Below are 17,379 nucleotides of genomic sequence, written 5' to 3' on the forward strand. Positions count from 1 at the left end.
TGGTTCTGTTAGACTGCGATGAGGAAGCCGATTGGCATAGCAAAAAGGAATAATAATTAATAGTTACATTGCACTCCAGTGTAGGCAGTGCTTTTTGTAGGACTGGTTTTTCTTTCATGACAACAATTCTGTGACACAGTTGTTATTATTAGAATACTTTTCTACATAAAGCTCAGAGATAATAAGTGACAGACGCCAAGTTTACCCAACTAGTGAGTGCCCGGCTCCAGGCTGGAGGAGTAGCCACTAGACTACCCGTGCCCAGCAAGCAGCCTCCTACCCGCTTTCCCACCCACCGCGACCTTTCTCCCGAGTGTACGCCAAACCGAGGTTTTTTAAATTTTACTAGAAACAGCATAATCTTTGAATTTGAGTTTAATGTCAAAATATTTGATTGAATAGATGTTATTTGGAAACCCCTTCTTCTAAAATTAGTGCAATTAACAATTTACCCTTCTCAACTGAAACAACTATTATTTCTGTCTTCATATTTATTTAATCAAAATGATCATTAATATATTTTATTATTATGGTTAAATAGTCAACCACAGAGTTTTAAATGTGCACAATAGTTTGGAATTCTGAAAAATAAATCCCGGTCATTATTATTTTTTAAACTTGGTCAAGATTAAGTTGGCAGAGTTACCCAAACCGAACTTGCTCTGGAGGGGGGGGGGGGTAGTAAGGTGACTCCCTCATTCACACCCACTCTGTTTGTGACTTCTCGTTGTTTAGGGACCCCCCGGATTACCTGGCCTCAAAGGGGACCCTGGCTCCAAGGGCGAGAAGGTGAGAATAAGCCTGTGCTCCTACCGTTTTCATACGCTAGTAGCAGAGACAATCGTTTGCAGATTAAAGCACTGAAAGGGGGATTTCAAAGACTGTCTTTACTGGTCTAACCGAGGACAGCGCCTTCAGTCCTTAGCTCTCCAGAGGATTTAGAAAAGAGGCAATACACAGAGAGTCGCATGAAGAAGGTACCAGAATGCAGTGTTGCCTTTTCTCAGTGCCCCTGTACGGACATACAGAGAGAGCACGAGGTTATGCTAAAATAGGAATTCAGAAGTAAACGTAGGGAATAGCAAAAGGCCCGCTTTTATGCTTTGAACATGGAAGTAAAAATTTGAACAGACTATCTTATAGATCAAAATAATAATTTGATCTCCCAAAATGTATACTGAGCTGCACCAAATAATTCTTTTGTAAAATAAGCCTTTTTCGGAACGGCATGAATATTTTTGGATTATTTTTAAGTTTCCGTATCTCTCTTAAAGACTGCACAGTCTCTTAATAGAAGTCATTTCGCATAAAATCAGATGCTTATTGAAACAATGACCTCCAGTTGTTTACCTCACCAGCATCTCACATCTGGTTATTGTTGGTCCTGCGGTTGAGGGAATTCCCTGTCAGTAAAGGAAACACCGAAGAGGCTACTTGTAGAAAGCAAGTCCTGCCGCAGGACCCCCAGCCCTCCGCACGGTCTGAATGTCAGAGGAAACGATCGTGTGAGGTGTGGGCAGAGCGGGTCTTCATCCCACAGCCTTTTCAGAAAGTTCAAGTTTCGTTTCACAAGTTCAATGTGCAATTATTTTATGACAATAAGTGACTACTGGGCTGTGATGTCTACAGTGTTAACACTTCTTTTCTCTGCCTCCCACAGGGGCATCCTGGTTTGATTGGCCTGATCGGGCCTCCAGGGGAACAAGGCGAGAAGGGGGACAGAGGGCTGCCCGGGACCCAGGGATCTCCAGGAGCGAAGGGCGATGGGGTGAGGAAGGACATTACTTTCCTGCCCATCCCAGTGATACACACACACAGCACGTGCACAGCCCTTTCTACTTGACCGAGGAGGCGATTCAGAGCGTCTTTATTCTAATCTCCTGAAATTTATTTCACCTTAGAGTAATAAATTAAAAGCGTGACAAGTTCGAAGCACAGAAATTACAGTTCAGTAGTTAATTGCACTCACAGGTATTGATCCCCAACACTTGCAAATCATTATTCTGAAGGCTGCAGGAACATGAATATGTATGCAGACACTGAAGCAACATGAAATAGACTATCTTGCAAAGTGACTTCTTAGACAGACAATGGGAAACGTAAGCTCTTCCCACGTATTTCTGCGTCCTCTGCATGTGGCACTGTGGCTGCCATGCAAACCAGGACACTGACGGCTGAGAAAAACCCTCTAACGCGGCTGCCTCTCTCCTAGGGGATTCCAGGTCCTGCTGGTCCCATCGGGCCCCCTGGTCCTCCAGGCTTACCAGTAAGTACCAGGAAAGAGAGTTTTTTAAAGTAAACGTACAGATGCCCCAAAGAGACACCCTCCTCATCTCTGTGATTTGCTCTTGCGTTTTGCAGGGCCCTCAAGGTCCCAAGGGGAACAAAGGCTCCACGGTGAGTACCTGCGCCCTCGGCCCTTGGCAGCGAGGCCGCCTCCACTGCCTCGTTCTCTGTTCATCTTGTTCCTTTTCCTTTCCCACAGGGACCCGCCGGCCAGAAGGGCGACAGTGGTCTGCCAGGGCCCCCCGGGCCTCCGGTGAGTGCGTGGAGGCGAGCGTGGCCTCGTGGCTCCTAGGGTCTCGAGACAACGCCTCCAAATGTGTGAGGAGGGGGAGCAGCCACGTTCAGGAAGCTCTCGGTCTGCATGCCGAGGCTTGTCCTGGCGTTGGCTTCGCTGTGTGAATAGAGATGCTTTCATTATATCTCTATTCGGGAAGTCCTGTTCTTATTTGTTTCTTAAGAAACTCATCTATTTTGATGTCAGATTTTCATGAAAGCAGCTGATGGTCTGCCACACAGATAATGCATATCTGACACTCAGAGCAAACAGCGCTGAGGTCGGCATTGTTCTCCTGCTGCGTCTAATGATAAGAAAAGCGATGAGTCACCCCCACGGGTGAACGCTGGCATGTCCAGGCTTCAGGCCCCTGTGGGGGGCTTGCTTCCCAGCTGGAGGGGGAGCAGTGCGCTTCACCCGAAGGATCTTACTGTCCAGCAGTCCCAGGGGCCCAAGCCCTAGACCAGAGGCCCGCAGGTCCTTTCCGAGGCGGTGGGGCCAGGTCCGAGGGAGGCCTCTCGCCCGGCGCGTGGGTGGCTGTCTTCTCCTGACGCCTCTTCGCGCTGACTCCTGTCCAGGCCGGTCTCTGCCCCCATCTTCCCTCACTCCAAGGAGGCCAGTCTAGGACCCACCCTGCTGCTCTCAGTTACTTCACTAATTCTATGCACAGCAACCCCATTTCCAAATAAAAGTCTTCTTCTGAGGTGCTGGCACTCCAGACTTCTATGGGACATAGTTCAACCCATAACGATATGGATCAACGATTTAGTGTAAACGCAAGTCTGGTAGCATTTCTTTTGAGTTTGTTCATTTATAAATGTTTGAAACAAGCTAAGGTGTATTTGTAAAAGATTGAAGTATCATCATATAAATTATCACCAAGCACAGCAGACACCTCCTTAGCACAAGAGCCTTAAAGTGGTGCTTCATCTTCAGGGACTGAAAGCTAATTGTAGGGATAAGGCATGTAAATGAGGACTAATTAATAAACGAGAGCAGCATCTGATGAACATCCACGCCAGTGCGTGCTCCGGCACCAGCAAGAACTAAGATCCGCAGGAAACAAGGCCTGTGTGTCCTCTCTTGCAGGGCCCACCTGGGGAAGTCATCCAGCCTCTACCCATCCTGTCACCCAAGAAGACAAGACGACACACGGAGGGCATGCAGGCCGACGCGGGGGACGCTGCTCTCGACTACTCGGACGGGATGGAGGAAATATTCGGTTCCCTCAACTCCCTGAAACAAGACATTGAGCACATGAAGTTTCCAATGGGCACGCAGACCAACCCCGCTCGCACGTGCAAAGACCTGCAGCTCAGCCACCCCGACTTCCCTGATGGTACGTCAGTGACACATGACCAAGCCCAAGTACGGTGCCTCCCAGCTCCGAGGCGGGTGTCAGCTCATTAATTCTCGTTAAGTGTTAATACAGTCTCCAAAGAAAGTGAGAGCCAACCATTTATTAATTCCCATCTTGTAACAGAAAAAGTCATTTACGCTGTGGGATGCAAAATCTGCTTTGAAAAACCCGTGTCTGTTAAATAAGGGTTCATTAAATTATGACAAGATCATTTTTGGATGATTATAGATAACAGAGATGCACTTTGCCTTGTAATAGTCACAGAATGGGACTGATGTGCACACACATACGTGCACGTTACCATATGATAATTTATATCCTATACCCTAACATACTTTACATTAATATGAGTGAAATCAACATGGTGAAATAGCGTCACTGAATCGCATTGGATCCAGTGAGCAGAGTATTTAAGAGTTAGGACAGCTTGGAGCAAAAATGTGTTTCATCCACCCACCAACAGCCAGAGCAACTGCTCATCCCTATTTACCGTCTTCACCCACCTGCCCCCACCGTCAGGGTCACTCACAGGGTGCAGTGTGCTCGGCGCCACTTAGCTAGCGGCATCGACAGAAAGCGGCCTCTAAATGCACAGAACCCACCTGCCTCTGCGGGCCCCGTGCACAGGAGGAGGACAGTTACTGCACGAAGGAGTTTTCGCTCTAAAGTAATGCTCACGGGTAATCCTTCAGGCCGGGTAGATACTCCCACCGCCTCCACTGTTACCAATGACTAAACCAAGAAAATATACCCTGGCTGTTCTACTCGGCTGCCTTCAGTGGTAAATAATGCCGACGGGGTTTAGGGTGGAGTGTATATCTGCCTCCATGTGCGGGCGATTCATTGCACATGAGAAATAGAGGTTACTATTTGAGGAGGCGGCATGGAAGCCGAGACCTGAAAGTAAGAGGCATGCTAGGAAGGAAAATGGGTGTCCGGGCAGAGGACCTGGGGTACAGGCACAGCTCTGAGGCAGACAAGACAAAAGGGTCACTTTTTACCTCTTCAAACATAGACCCCAAGACGACCGAACGCGTAGGAGAAATCCCCGTGGGAAAGACAGGTGGATATTTATGTTACCTCATTTCTCTTTCTAATGAAATTGGATTCAGAATGCAGTTGCTTTCAGGCCTACATGAATTTACCCATGACCTTAGTCCATGACCTGTTGTTCCCTGCTTCCAGGCGAATACTGGATCGATCCTAACCAAGGCTGCTCAGGAGATTCCTTCAAGGTTTACTGCAATTTCACATCAGGCGGCGAGACGTGCATTTACCCAGACAGGAAATCCGAGGGGGTAAGCCAGTGCGTCGGTGGTGACTGTGACAGTTCCCGCCGTGTTTTTGCAATATTGAACTCAACAGGAAAATGATGCTGTCATATTCTCATTCATCTGCTTTTCTTACGGAGTAATTAGAGCATTCCATTTGCATAAACATGAATGAGGCACCAAGTGATGTGTGGCGTTAACAAATACTTCTCTCCTGTATTTTTACCCACGTGTGTTCTTTTTGCACCTGTGTGCTCTCTAAAATTCTAGGGCTTTCCACAACACAGCCGATCCTCAGGTTTCAGTGCATGTGTAATAGTCTTTACGCCACCTACCACGTGGTAGAACTCACAGCTGTGTATTATGCTGGAAATAGAGTTTCATAAAGAATTACTTTTTCAATAAAAGAAGAGTATTCTCCACACATGCATACTTTTGAAATATTTAGTCCCTTCAAACCCATTTCTTTTTTTTTCCTCAACCGAGAATATTTTCTCATTGATTTTCAGAGAGGGTGGAAGAGAGAGGGAAAGACAGAGAGGAACACATCAATTGGTTGCCTCCTGCATGAACCCCAACCAGGGCCCAGGACCCTTCAGTCCACAGGCCGATGCTCTATCCACTGAGCCAGACCGGCTAGGGCCAAACTCATTTCTTGGTTTTCACCTAGCAGTATCAGTACATTTGAGTTCTATCTTTAAAGCTAAAGGCTAATTATTAATACAATGAAAGATTTTTCACTGGCATAATTATAGTCTCCAAGCATAATACAGGTGGGAAATTTTGCCTTTATGGTTTCTGAATAAACCACATTTTTCTTAGGAAATGGCGTGAGTCTGAGTTACAGAAACTCCCTAAGTCAAAACAAGCGGCTTTATGTGCAGCGTGGAGAGTAGGGGCAGGAGACAAAGCAAACTTCCATTTCCCACCCGCACGGCACGCGGCGAAGCATCACAGAGCTTCTGGAGCCCCCCAGACCTGTGTGGCAAAGAGGAAATGCGCCCCTTACACCGATGACTCCAGTTCCCTGCCAGAAGGCAGCCGTATATGCCGCTCCCCTTTGCAGAGCAAAACGATCCACGCAGATCCATGAGAGACTCCGGCCATTCTTCCCAGCAGGGCATGGCCAGGCTCGCTTCCCGCCAACGACTTTCTGTCGCATCCGCCTCAGTTGCTGGCGGGGGACTTTCAGGCTGGACCGTGGCTGTGGATGCTGGTGGTACCCGCCAGACGGCTGATGCCACTTGGCGCTGGGAGGGCATCCATGGCAAGGGGTGAGCTGGGCGTCCCAGCTGTGTTCCCTGCAGCCCTTCGCTTGCCTTTACCAGGTTCTTTTCCCTTCTTCTTAGCAATGAAATGAAACTAAGAAAATAACTCGTCCTCACTAAATGGGAATTCCCAGGATCCATCTCCAAGTTGGCCCTTTGTATCATTTTGTATAATCCAGCGTAGGCCCTTTAGCATCTCCCTCCTACTGAAAATTACTGATGTGTACACGCATGTTACTGTTCATGGTATTTACCGACTGTCTGATTTCCCTGCTCTTTTGCAACAGGTGAGAATTTCATCATGGCCAAAGGAGAAGCCGGGAAGCTGGTTCAGTGAATTTAAGAGAGGAAAACTGGTATGTTGTTACCTCAACATGCAATGGTTTCTCTAGAGCAGCGGTTCTCAACCTGTGGGTCGCCAGCTTGTGGGTTGCGACCCCTTTGGGGGTCGAACGACCCTTTCACAGGGGTCGCCTAAGACCACTGGAAAACACATATATAATTACATATTGTTTTTGTGATTAATCACTATGCTTTAATTATGTTCAATTTGTAACAATGAAAATACATCCTGCATATCAGATATTTACATGACGATTCATAACAGTAGCAACATTACAGTGATGAAGTAGCAACGAAAATAATGTAATGTTTGGGGGTCCCCACAACATGAGGAGCTGTAGTAAAGGGTTGTGGCATTAGGAAGATTGAGAACCACTGCTCTAGAGCTTCGTAAATGAGGCTCAAATTTCCTTTCTCTTGACACTGACAGTGCTAGTCTAGGTTGTACGAAGCAGGACCGATGGCTCTTACACTACTGTGGTGTAGACTTTAGAGAAATCTAAAATTTTCTATCAAAATAAATGCAGATATACTAAATTCGCTAAAATAATAAGATATACATTTTATTAGCTGAGATAGACATCATTAAAATGGTTTATGTTAGAAACATCAGATGGAATATATCTACTTAGTATCTTTGATTCTGACAATTTCATTTTGTGTTCTTCACTTCCATAAGATTTCATTTCAATATAATCTGGGTGAATTTAATTTTTTCTAAAAATCTAAGTTTATATGTCTCAGCTGAGCCCAGCTCTGTTGATTATACCCCATAACACAATTTATAACTTTGGTAAAAGAGACAGTTTTTAAGACTTTGCAATTAAAACTATTTTTCTTACTAAATCCAAAGCAAGTGTTTACTGACAACACATTCCCTTGTGCCGTGCCAGGCACTGTGCCTGGTGGTACAAGGATGAGCAAGTCCATCGGCTGAGAATGGACAAGCGGGCGGGTCTGAGCTGAACAGTAAAGACCGGAACTGCCTTAGGAGACCATGGCCGCCATGGGAACTGCAGGAGCGCGTGTAAAAATTTACTTCCAGTTGCTATCCTATGACATTTTGAAAGGAGACGGCGACATCAAACAACATAAACATACTTCACTTTACGTTGCACTGAGACACCTCAGTTTTCACTGTTTTACTATTTTACTGTTAGAAAACACACAAATGCAAGGAAAGGTTATTTGGAAACAAAAATTTTTTCTGATAAAGAAACTGAAGCATAAAAAGAAAGTGATTTTTTTCCAAAGATCAGCAGCTCAGGTGGGAACACAGCCCCGACTGCTTCAGATCCTGGCTCTGGGTCCCCTGACCCTCAGCGCACACTTTCCTTAAAGGAAAATGGCTCTGAGCTGCACCCACATGCTCCCGGCTCCCGGGTCACTGTCCACAGGGATTTATCCCTTTAGGACCGAGAAGAGCAGCAGAGTCTTGACGCGTCTTTGGCGTTTCTGTTCCCAGCTTTCCTATCTGGACGTGGAAGGCAATGCCATCAACATGGTGCAGATGACCTTCCTGAAGCTGCTGACAGCGTCCGCGCGGCAGAACTTCACCTACCACTGCCACCAGTCCGCGGCCTGGTACGACGCGGCCACCGGCGGGTACGGCAAAGCGCTCCGGTTCCTGGGGTCCAACGACGAGGAGATGTCCCACGACAACAGCCCGTACATCAGAGCGCTGCACGACGGCTGCGCGGTGAGTCGCGGCTCCACGGCCCCGGGCACAGGCGGCACATGGCCCTCCGTGTGGCCCCATGTCGCATAGGCAAGGCCGTTGTTAAGATTCACTGCTAATCACTGACATGTTGAAATACAGTATGTTAGAAACCTCTGATACACACGCCAGAAGGAGAGAGAGTGAGAGAAAATCATTGATGTGCGGCCTCCTGCACACCCCCTACTGGGGATCGAGCCCACAACCCAGGCCTGTGCCCTCACCTGGAATCCAGCCATGACCTCCTGTTCATAGGTCAGCGCTCAACCCCTGAGCCATGCCAGGTGGGCAGGTAGACACATTTTTAAAGCCACAACAGAAGGTAATCTTGGGTCGTGGGTTATTTTTATGGAATTATTCTTGATATCTGAACAATATTGCAGCTAGTTATTCTTGAAATGAAAAGACCACCACCACCAAAACCTTATTTTGTTGCCCCCCTCAGTCCATGGTCTGAAAATGACAGATCAAGGACTCAGCCTTTGTACCGCAGATCTCCTCAGCACTGTACTTAGTCGATGAGGGCTTGGTGGTTGGCACTACATGACACAGTGTAGACGCCACTGTTATTTGTCTTATTTTTCTGCTCTGGGAGTATCTTTTCCACACGCTGGGATTCCATATAGGAAAATGGCCCACAGAGCGCCCCCAAAAGCCCCGTTTTAGCTGATGCCTGGAGATAAGTCAGTTACAAGTGAGCAGGTGCCCCCAAAGGAGAGGAACCACCCTGCAGCTCACGAAGAGGGGGAAGTAGGTGCTTGGGTTCTCCAGTAGAAACGTGCCGATCGCTATCCACAGAATTCAGACACACCAGTGCTTTCACCTCTTGCATTTAACTCCTATATCTATTTTAATTATGATTCTACTCATAAGGATGTATTATTTAGGTAGGCGTATAACCCAATACCAACATTAGTTTTCCTATTAAATGGTATTTATCAATTCAGTAAGATTCTCTTCAGCTGTGCAATTTGTTCGAGTATTATAGTTGGGTAATTATGGCTAAATGGAGGTGTCAGCATCCAATATTTAAAACCACACATGACATAAGTGATAACAAGAAGAGCTTATGACATCGATAATAATAAATTTGTGCTTCCACTCGCCTTTCTTATCTTCCTATCTCGCTTCAGAAGCTTAAGAAAAAAAATAACATCTGTGTTAAGACTATAAAATGATTGCATAACCTGTCCAATCTCTGCTTAACTCTACAGTCCAGAAAAGGCTACGAAAAGACTGTGATTGAAATCAACACACCGAGAATTGACCAAGTCCCTATCGTTGACGTAATGATTAATGACTTTGGTGATCAGAATCAGAAGTTTGGATTCGAAGTTGGCCCTGTCTGTTTTCTTGGCTGAGATTAGGACGAATAACATGTGAAATCAACAGGAAACATGCCTTGGTGCCACCCACCCATTTGATGCCACATGCGAGTTTTGAGAAAGGATGGCATAGAAAACAACTCGTCACGTGTACATGTACCAGTTAGGAGGTACTGACGCCCTCATCAGTGAGGGCAGAATCACATGGCAAAAGCTTTGAAAATAATTTAAAAAAAGAAAAAAAGATAGTGTGGCTGAGATGGAAACAAGCCTTATTCTTGATACCCAATTTTCACCTCTCCTTTTCCTATTTGGATCTCTTTGGTGCTGTAGAAAAAAAAAAGAGAGAGAAAAATATATATTCATAAAAGATATGGTGCTCATTCCCATCCGTGAAGGATGTGCTAAAACAGTGTGTTGAATAAATTGTAATTATTTTGTGTACAGTTCTATGCTGTTATCTGTGTCCGTGTCCAAAACTTGCGCGTGTGTCTGAATTCCATCTGGCTCGAATTTTACGACAATCGCAGAACTACGATGGCAATAAATATATGTATTATGAAAAAAATAAAGTTGTCATTTCTGATGGCTCTAATTCCCTGTCTTCGATGAACAATAAAATGCCTTTGTATATATTGCCGTTGAGGGGTTCAGTTATTCGATGCCGACAACAAATTTCTCAGAGGTGCAAACACCTGAAGACTTTGCGAGGCGCACGTCCATCAACTTCTCTGCTGACAGTAACGTGGATGAATTTCAGCCAAATAGACGCATTTGGATGCTCTATTCAGTGCTATACCTCAACTTTTTTTTTCTTTCCAGAGTCCAGGATCTCACAGGCTACTTGTATATACATGGAAAACAAGCAAGTTTATATTTTTGGACAGGAAAACGCGTACGAGGAGCTATTTAAAAACACACGGATGCCTCCATCAATCAGATGTACATTTGTTACTACCTTATCTCACCTCTTGTCTTTGGTGTGCTACCCAGGTTAATATTCAAAGTGGGAAGCTAAGCAATTATTTATGAATATGTTCAATGTTATACTTTTCAAAACAAATCAACTTCTTGAATTGGATTCTAGGTTGCATATTATGAGTCTCCAAAAATTATTTTACCTGCACCTGCCCAACAAATATTCTTTCTTTTCTTTCAAGATAATATCATTCATTACCAGACCTACCTAACTGCTAAAGTGCATATGGTGGACTGTCACTAATAGTGCTTGTTTAAAAGTCATACTTATGAAAAACAATCAAAACATTTTTTTTTTCCACTAAGGTATTTTCTTTCAGGTAGCTTGAAATAGCAGTAAACTTTAAAAATTACAAATTGAACTTTGTATCTATTTTAAGTAATATATGTCAGACTTGAAAATAAATGTTTTATTATTGCTTATATGAAGTGTTAAGTTAACTGATGCCAGATTCCACTGGACCCTTTCCAGCCGATAATTTATCACAAAAGCGCATACCTGTAATGTTGACATGAAAACGTGAACGTGTGTCCTTCAGAAGTTCTTTTATTTTTGAAATTAAGTTTGTAAATGTCCTTTGGAGAAGGGAGATATGAATCGTATAAATAAACTCAAGTCTTGTCTACCTGGGCTGGTCATTCTCTTTCTTAAACATGTTCCAAATCGCGTTCTCCTGCAGAAAAGGCTTTGGGTTCTGTGTGCTCACCAGCCAGGTTAGAATTGTTTTACATTTTTGAAGAAGAATATTATCCTTCTCAGAAAAGTTGTTTAAATCTCCACTTGTCTAAAACAGATCACCACATGGTATCACCACATGGTAATACTCTATTTGCAAAATAAAAATAGGTTACATTTAAAGTTTCAACAAAGGTACTTCTCATAGTTCAACATTTTGCAAGGTCTCTAACTTAATAATCTCAGCATTAAAAGTACTTTCAGAACTGTTTTTAACAGTGTCTAAATCACCCTGAAATAATATTGTTAATGAGGAGGGGTCCCCTACCTCAGACAATTTAATAAATGAATAGCAATAAGAGAGACTGTTGTGCATATTGACCTATGCTGGGAGAGCTGTCCATTCAAACAAAATAGCCTCGAATTTGGCACTCAATAGAACTATTTCCTACGCCTTTTATGTATGGCTACAGCCTTCTGTTTAGAATCGGATTTTTTTTCTCTCCCTTATTATTGATTTAATCTAGACAAAAGGAAGCTCAGTGGAATAGAAAAGGCATATTCTGTGTGTAAGTTATTCATGCACAGACCATGAAGAAGAATACTTCACTGCATGGGTGGATTCTGGGCCAGATGTCCATAAAATTTGGTCTTTCTCTACGAAAAATACAAAATCTCCAATACAAAAAAGACAGAAGGTACTATTTAAAATGAGTACAGATACTACAGGAAAGTATTCATTTATGAAATGGACCAACACCAAAAATAATCAGAAAATCCTGGAAAATATCCATGTTTTTACTAATTCTCTGAAGGAACTACTGTAATACTTTTATTCCACATGCTTATTTTTTGACTGCCATTTCTGAGTGCCTCTTCATAGGAAATTTTATAATTTAATTTCTATAGAAAGAGTTTTTTCCCCTTGCATATTAGATTAAAAACATTTTCATTATCAATAGCTTAGAGATGTTTCAAAATTGCATCTTGTTATTGGTAAGTATTTTTAAGGTTTTAGATCCTTTTAAATCTAGGGAGAGTCTGTCAGACTTCTTTCATATGCTCACTATACATGTGTGAGAATTCCTCACAGACTGGTTCTGTATGTTTTATACCTTCCTTCTCATGCACTCATTCCGTAAGTTTCAGGTTCTGGGCCCCAAATGACACGCATGCCGTGGTAAACTGTCTCAGACCTTTCTTGTTATCATAACACTGGGTAGTAGGATTATTCTAGAAAACCATTTCTATTCATTCCTGGTATTCATTATGCATAACTATTAACTACAAGCCATATAAATACAGGATGTCCCAAAAAAGATGTGTACACCCTTAGCAGCTGGTCCGATTACATTTTGAAGATGGAATGTATTTTAATAAGCACTGCCTCTATACTTACTCAAAGTGTGCATGCATATTTTTGGGACACCCTGTATGCCCGACAAGCCCCCATAAATAAATCGCATTCCCTCCCCCCGGGGTCCTTCCGTACCACCCAACACGAGAGAGAGCGCCAAAGAGAGCGCAGAGTGGAAAGGCAAGGTTCCGAACCGACCACGGTGTCAGACTCTGATCCGGGCAGGTTCTCCCCTGAGGACGCGCCCCTATTTCCAGCAGCTCACACAGCGTTTCAGGGGAAGCCATGACAGGGAAGGGCCCGAGCGAAGCCGATTGGTGTCACAGGGAGAGTCCCCTGCGCGCTGGGTAATTGCAAAATAAATGAGTCCCGCAAGGGCCACTGATACAGACTGAGCGCGAAGTGCACGGTGTCCACCTCCACATTCCTCATGACTCCCGTCAGCACCAGAGCGTAAGCTCCCTCCTAAACGGTGCTGAGAACTCACGAGCTCCTGCCTCCCAGAACTTGCAGAAAGGGCAACAGGTGGCACGATCACGGCGCCACAGCGGCCAGCGGCCCCGCGGCCACACAAGCTCTAGGAACGATGCTCCAAGGCCCCCAGGGCACGCGCGTCCTCTGTAAGTAACCGGGACCCCAGCGCAGACGGGCTCCCGGGCCCTGTCCCCGGGATGGGATGTGCTTGAGTTCCGTGGGTTTTGGGGTCTCTTTGGTGCTGATGTAACGGGTGGTCCCGCCCCGCAGCCGAAGCCCGCAGAGGCAGGGGCTGCAGGATTATTCACACCGTGAACCTTGCAGAGGCCTCCCCGCAGGCGGGGCCATCGGGACACAGCGAGGCCTGCGGGGGCCTCACTTATTTTCTATCCAGTGAACCCATCACCCATATTTAGGAGGAGGTTGGTCAGGGTCAAAACGGGGAGGAAAGAGTTACAGACTGTTACCTCTTTCCTCCTAAAATGTAAACTGAAATCATTTCAGGACTCTTCACGGTCCCGTAACTAGGACTGGTTTGATAATTCCCTCCTGATGGCATTCTGCCTCTAACACTGTTTACACCAAGCCACACAAGGACACCGATTTCCACCTGTAAATGACCGCTCTCTGTCTAGAAAGAATGAACCGGCTCTTTGTTCCTCAGCGGGAAGATCTGCATTTGTCAAAACTGAAAAGCAAAACTACGTCCCAGAATTTATTCCAGTGACAAGAACAGAGGAAGCCAGTGAGTGGACTAGCTCCATTCGCCACCTCGTCAGGGCGTCCCCTGCACAGAAAATGCTGGCCAGCTCCTTGGGGGGCTCGGGGGGGACATGATGATTTGTGGGGCACAGGGCAACTGCCACCTGCCACGGCAGGCACTTCTGTGCGGGGGGCCAGGCTCCCTTAAGGGCCACAAAGTCCCCTAGGACAGGCGGGGATCGGCAGGTCCCTCCGGTCAGCAGCGGGGGAGGGTCGGAGTCAGGATTCTGAAAGCACACAGGCTTGGGCGTGTGATCTGCTTCAAGAAAAGGAAGTTGCTGAGTGAAAATGAGCACAGCTACCACTTTATAAGGTAAAATGTCGTTTAAAACCCCGAGCTGTATTTTTATGTAACTAAAATTCATTAACTATAGAGCAACGTAATTCACATGTGCAGGAGCATTCTAACTAGTATGTCTACATGGCTGCAGAGACCTTCCCATCCTGACAGAGAGACACGAGAAAAGAGGGAAAATGCTGACAGCAAAAACAAAACCCCTCAACGATTCACAACTTAACTCAAGGCAGGAAAGCCACGTGACTAGGTAAGTACATGTTTTATTTTAGATTTTTGATGAAACTGTTAAAAAATCTTATCAGAATTTCTTCTCAATATGAGGGAACCTCCCCCACCCCCACCCAGGGAAGGAAAGGGGGGGAGGGGGCAGGGGAGCGGGGTGAAGAGCCATGCAAGGGACAGGCTGGGGGCAGAATTTTTCATTGAATGTTTTCTAAAGGTCCAGGCAAGTGGTTTTGAATATATCAACAAAATAAAAGCAGGTAATAACACTGCTAACAATAGTAGTAAGTAGCACATTTTATGATTGGCAGCATACAGGAAGCCGGGCAGAGCTCTGGCGGCGGTCCTAGCAGTGACTAGGAGCCCAGGCCGGTCTGTGTGTTAATGACCGTTAGCATGAGATAAGAGAAGGCACAGGAGTTTCCCACCTCATAGCAGAAGAGAGATAAAGTGTGTTAATAAAGGAGACAATGATTATACCATAAAAAACCTCGGATTAAAAAACAACTGCTCTTTCTTTTTCTGTCGGAGAACATTGAACAAGGTTTTAGTTTTCATTTTTCTTGCCCGTCTCCCCACACCTGCCAGTTCTCTGACGCAGCTCCCGCCACCTGGCCCGAGGCCTTAGAAACAGGGAAGGGAGTGTGAGCCACGCCCCAGCAACGCGGGTCCGACCACCCACAGGGAAACCCAAGCAGAATGCAGACGCACAGGAGCCCAGCCATGGGACCAGCCCCGGCGACAGCACTGCCTGAGGCCCCGGCTGCGATGTCATCCCACAGCCCCGCTCAGGAGAAAGACACTCAGTAGCGCTCATCGCGGTGGAGAAAGCGCTGGGGCGAGGAAAATCCGAGTGTCTAGGAAAACGCCAGTGTTGATGCTGTGGTTCCCGTGACCAGTGCCGGCTGCCCGCACAGGGGTGACTGCCAAGCGATGTACCAGCTCCAGGCGCATCCGCTATTCAATACAGTCACACTGATCCCGGGACAGAGCCCGTTGGGCAGTCAACCCATGTCTGCTGTTCGGGGAGCCCTACTCAGCTGCTGGGCAGAGGTTCTCTGTGCCCGGAGCTGTTTGCCAACACGGCACAGGATCCCCCATGAGCTGGAGAAAGACACAGCACAGGATCCCCCATGAGCTGGAGAAAGACACGGGACAGGGTCCCCCCATGAGCTGGAGAAAGACACGGGACAGGATCCCCCATGAGCTGGAGACAAACACGGCACAGGATCCCCCATGAGCTGGAGAAAGACACGGGTCGGGGTCCCCCATGAGCTGGAGACAAACACGGCACAGGATCCCCCATGAGCTGGAGAAAGACACGGGTCGGGGTCCCCCATGAGCTGGAGACAAACACGGCACAGGATCCCCCATGAGCTGGAGAAAGACATGGGACAGGATCCCCCATGAGCTGGAGAAAAACACGGGTCGGGGTCCCCCATGAGCTGGAGACAGACACGGGTCAGGGTCCCCCATGAGCTGGAGAAAGACACGGGTCAGGGTCCCCCATGAGCTGGAGAAAGACACGGGTCAGGGTCCTCCATGAGCTGGAGAAAGACACGGGTCAGTCACTGGAGAAAGACACGGGTCTGGGTCCCCCATGAGCTGGAGAAAGACACGGGTCAGGGTCCCCCATGAGCTGGAGACAAACATGGCACAGGATCCCCCATGAGCTGGAGAAAGACACGGGTCGGGGTCCCCCATGAGCTGGAGACAGACACGGGTCAGGGTCCCCCATGAGCTGGAGACAAACACGGCACAGGATCCCCCATGAGCTGGAGAAAGACACGGGTCGGGGTCCCCCATGAGCTGGAGACAAACACGGCACAGGATCCCCCATGAGCTGGAGAAAGACATGGGACAGGATCCCCCATGAGCTGGAGAAAAACACGGGTCGGGGTCCCCCATGAGCTGGAGACAGACACGGGTCAGGGTCCCCTTGAGCTGGAGACAGACACGGCACAGGATCCCCTATGAGCTGGTCTCCCCTCGGCCTGACCTCCACAGACCTGAGGATATTTCTATGAACCACCAGGAGGACTGTTGCCTAGCGACCGCAGCCCCGAGGATGTCACTAAGGGGAGAGCAGCCGGGGTCTACACTGGCCTCAGAGGCTGACCTAGTGGAATGCGGTTGGCTCAGAGACGCCCTTTCAAACCCCTTTTAATTTGTTGCTGATGTTTACACACTTGCATTTCTGGCCCCTCCTGGAAACGCGGAGGCTCTGCCACAGGTCCGGGAATGCCAGGGGCGTCTTTCCGGGGGGTGCGCTCCCCTGATGCCTGTGCCCTCCGCTTGCCCCTTTGTTCCGCTAATACCTCATCCAAGTCCTGTGTGCAGGCCCTTCTGGGCATGTGAGGCCTGCGCCCAGGATGGATGTCCTGAACAAAAGCAGCAGAGGAGGATGGAGATTAGGAATATGGGTCAGAGAAAACATTTATTGTCCCTCCCTCCCCCCAAATAAAAGTCCCAAAGACTTATTGTAATAAACTCGGGAGACACGGGGCAGATCACCCAGATGTCAAGGAGAGGGGGTCGGAGCTCACGGAAGGTAAGAGACACAGCAAGGAGCTAAGAGAGACTGTGTTACGGGTGGTTCACACTTACGTATCCAGAACACACAAGGCAGCCGAAGCCCAGAAAGATCCCATCCAAGCAAAAGCCTCTGTACAGAGCCCCGGATCGTGGGCCTTAAACAACCATCTATTTTCTTAGTTCTGGGTGCAGAATGGTCAAGATGAGAGAGAGAGAGAGAGAGAGAGAGAGAGA

General features: G+C 46.9%; 1 protein-coding gene across 1 annotated transcript in view; it reads left to right on the forward strand.

Moving 5' to 3' along the window:
* COL11A1 (collagen type XI alpha 1 chain) overlaps nucleotides 1-11,443 on the forward strand; it is a 140,701-nt gene extending 129,258 nt beyond the window's left edge. Inside the window, exons 58-67 of the mRNA XM_036344132.1 lie at nucleotides 736-789; nucleotides 1,661-1,768; nucleotides 2,213-2,266; nucleotides 2,362-2,397; nucleotides 2,486-2,539; nucleotides 3,650-3,899; nucleotides 5,106-5,218; nucleotides 6,747-6,815; nucleotides 8,267-8,500; nucleotides 9,733-11,443. Coding sequence (XP_036200025.1) covers nucleotides 736-789; nucleotides 1,661-1,768; nucleotides 2,213-2,266; nucleotides 2,362-2,397; nucleotides 2,486-2,539; nucleotides 3,650-3,899; nucleotides 5,106-5,218; nucleotides 6,747-6,815; nucleotides 8,267-8,500; nucleotides 9,733-9,879 — 1,119 coding nt within the window. The 3' untranslated portion in view covers nucleotides 9,880-11,443. The remainder of the gene's footprint in view (nucleotides 1-735; nucleotides 790-1,660; nucleotides 1,769-2,212; nucleotides 2,267-2,361; nucleotides 2,398-2,485; nucleotides 2,540-3,649; nucleotides 3,900-5,105; nucleotides 5,219-6,746; nucleotides 6,816-8,266; nucleotides 8,501-9,732) is intronic.
* The last annotated feature ends 5,936 nt before the right edge of the window (nucleotides 11,444-17,379 follow it).

This window comes from Myotis myotis, unplaced genomic scaffold (assembly GCF_014108235.1).
Source record: "Myotis myotis isolate mMyoMyo1 unplaced genomic scaffold, mMyoMyo1.p scaffold_m19_p_18, whole genome shotgun sequence".
NCBI classification, from domain to species: domain Eukaryota; kingdom Metazoa; phylum Chordata; class Mammalia; order Chiroptera; family Vespertilionidae; genus Myotis; species Myotis myotis.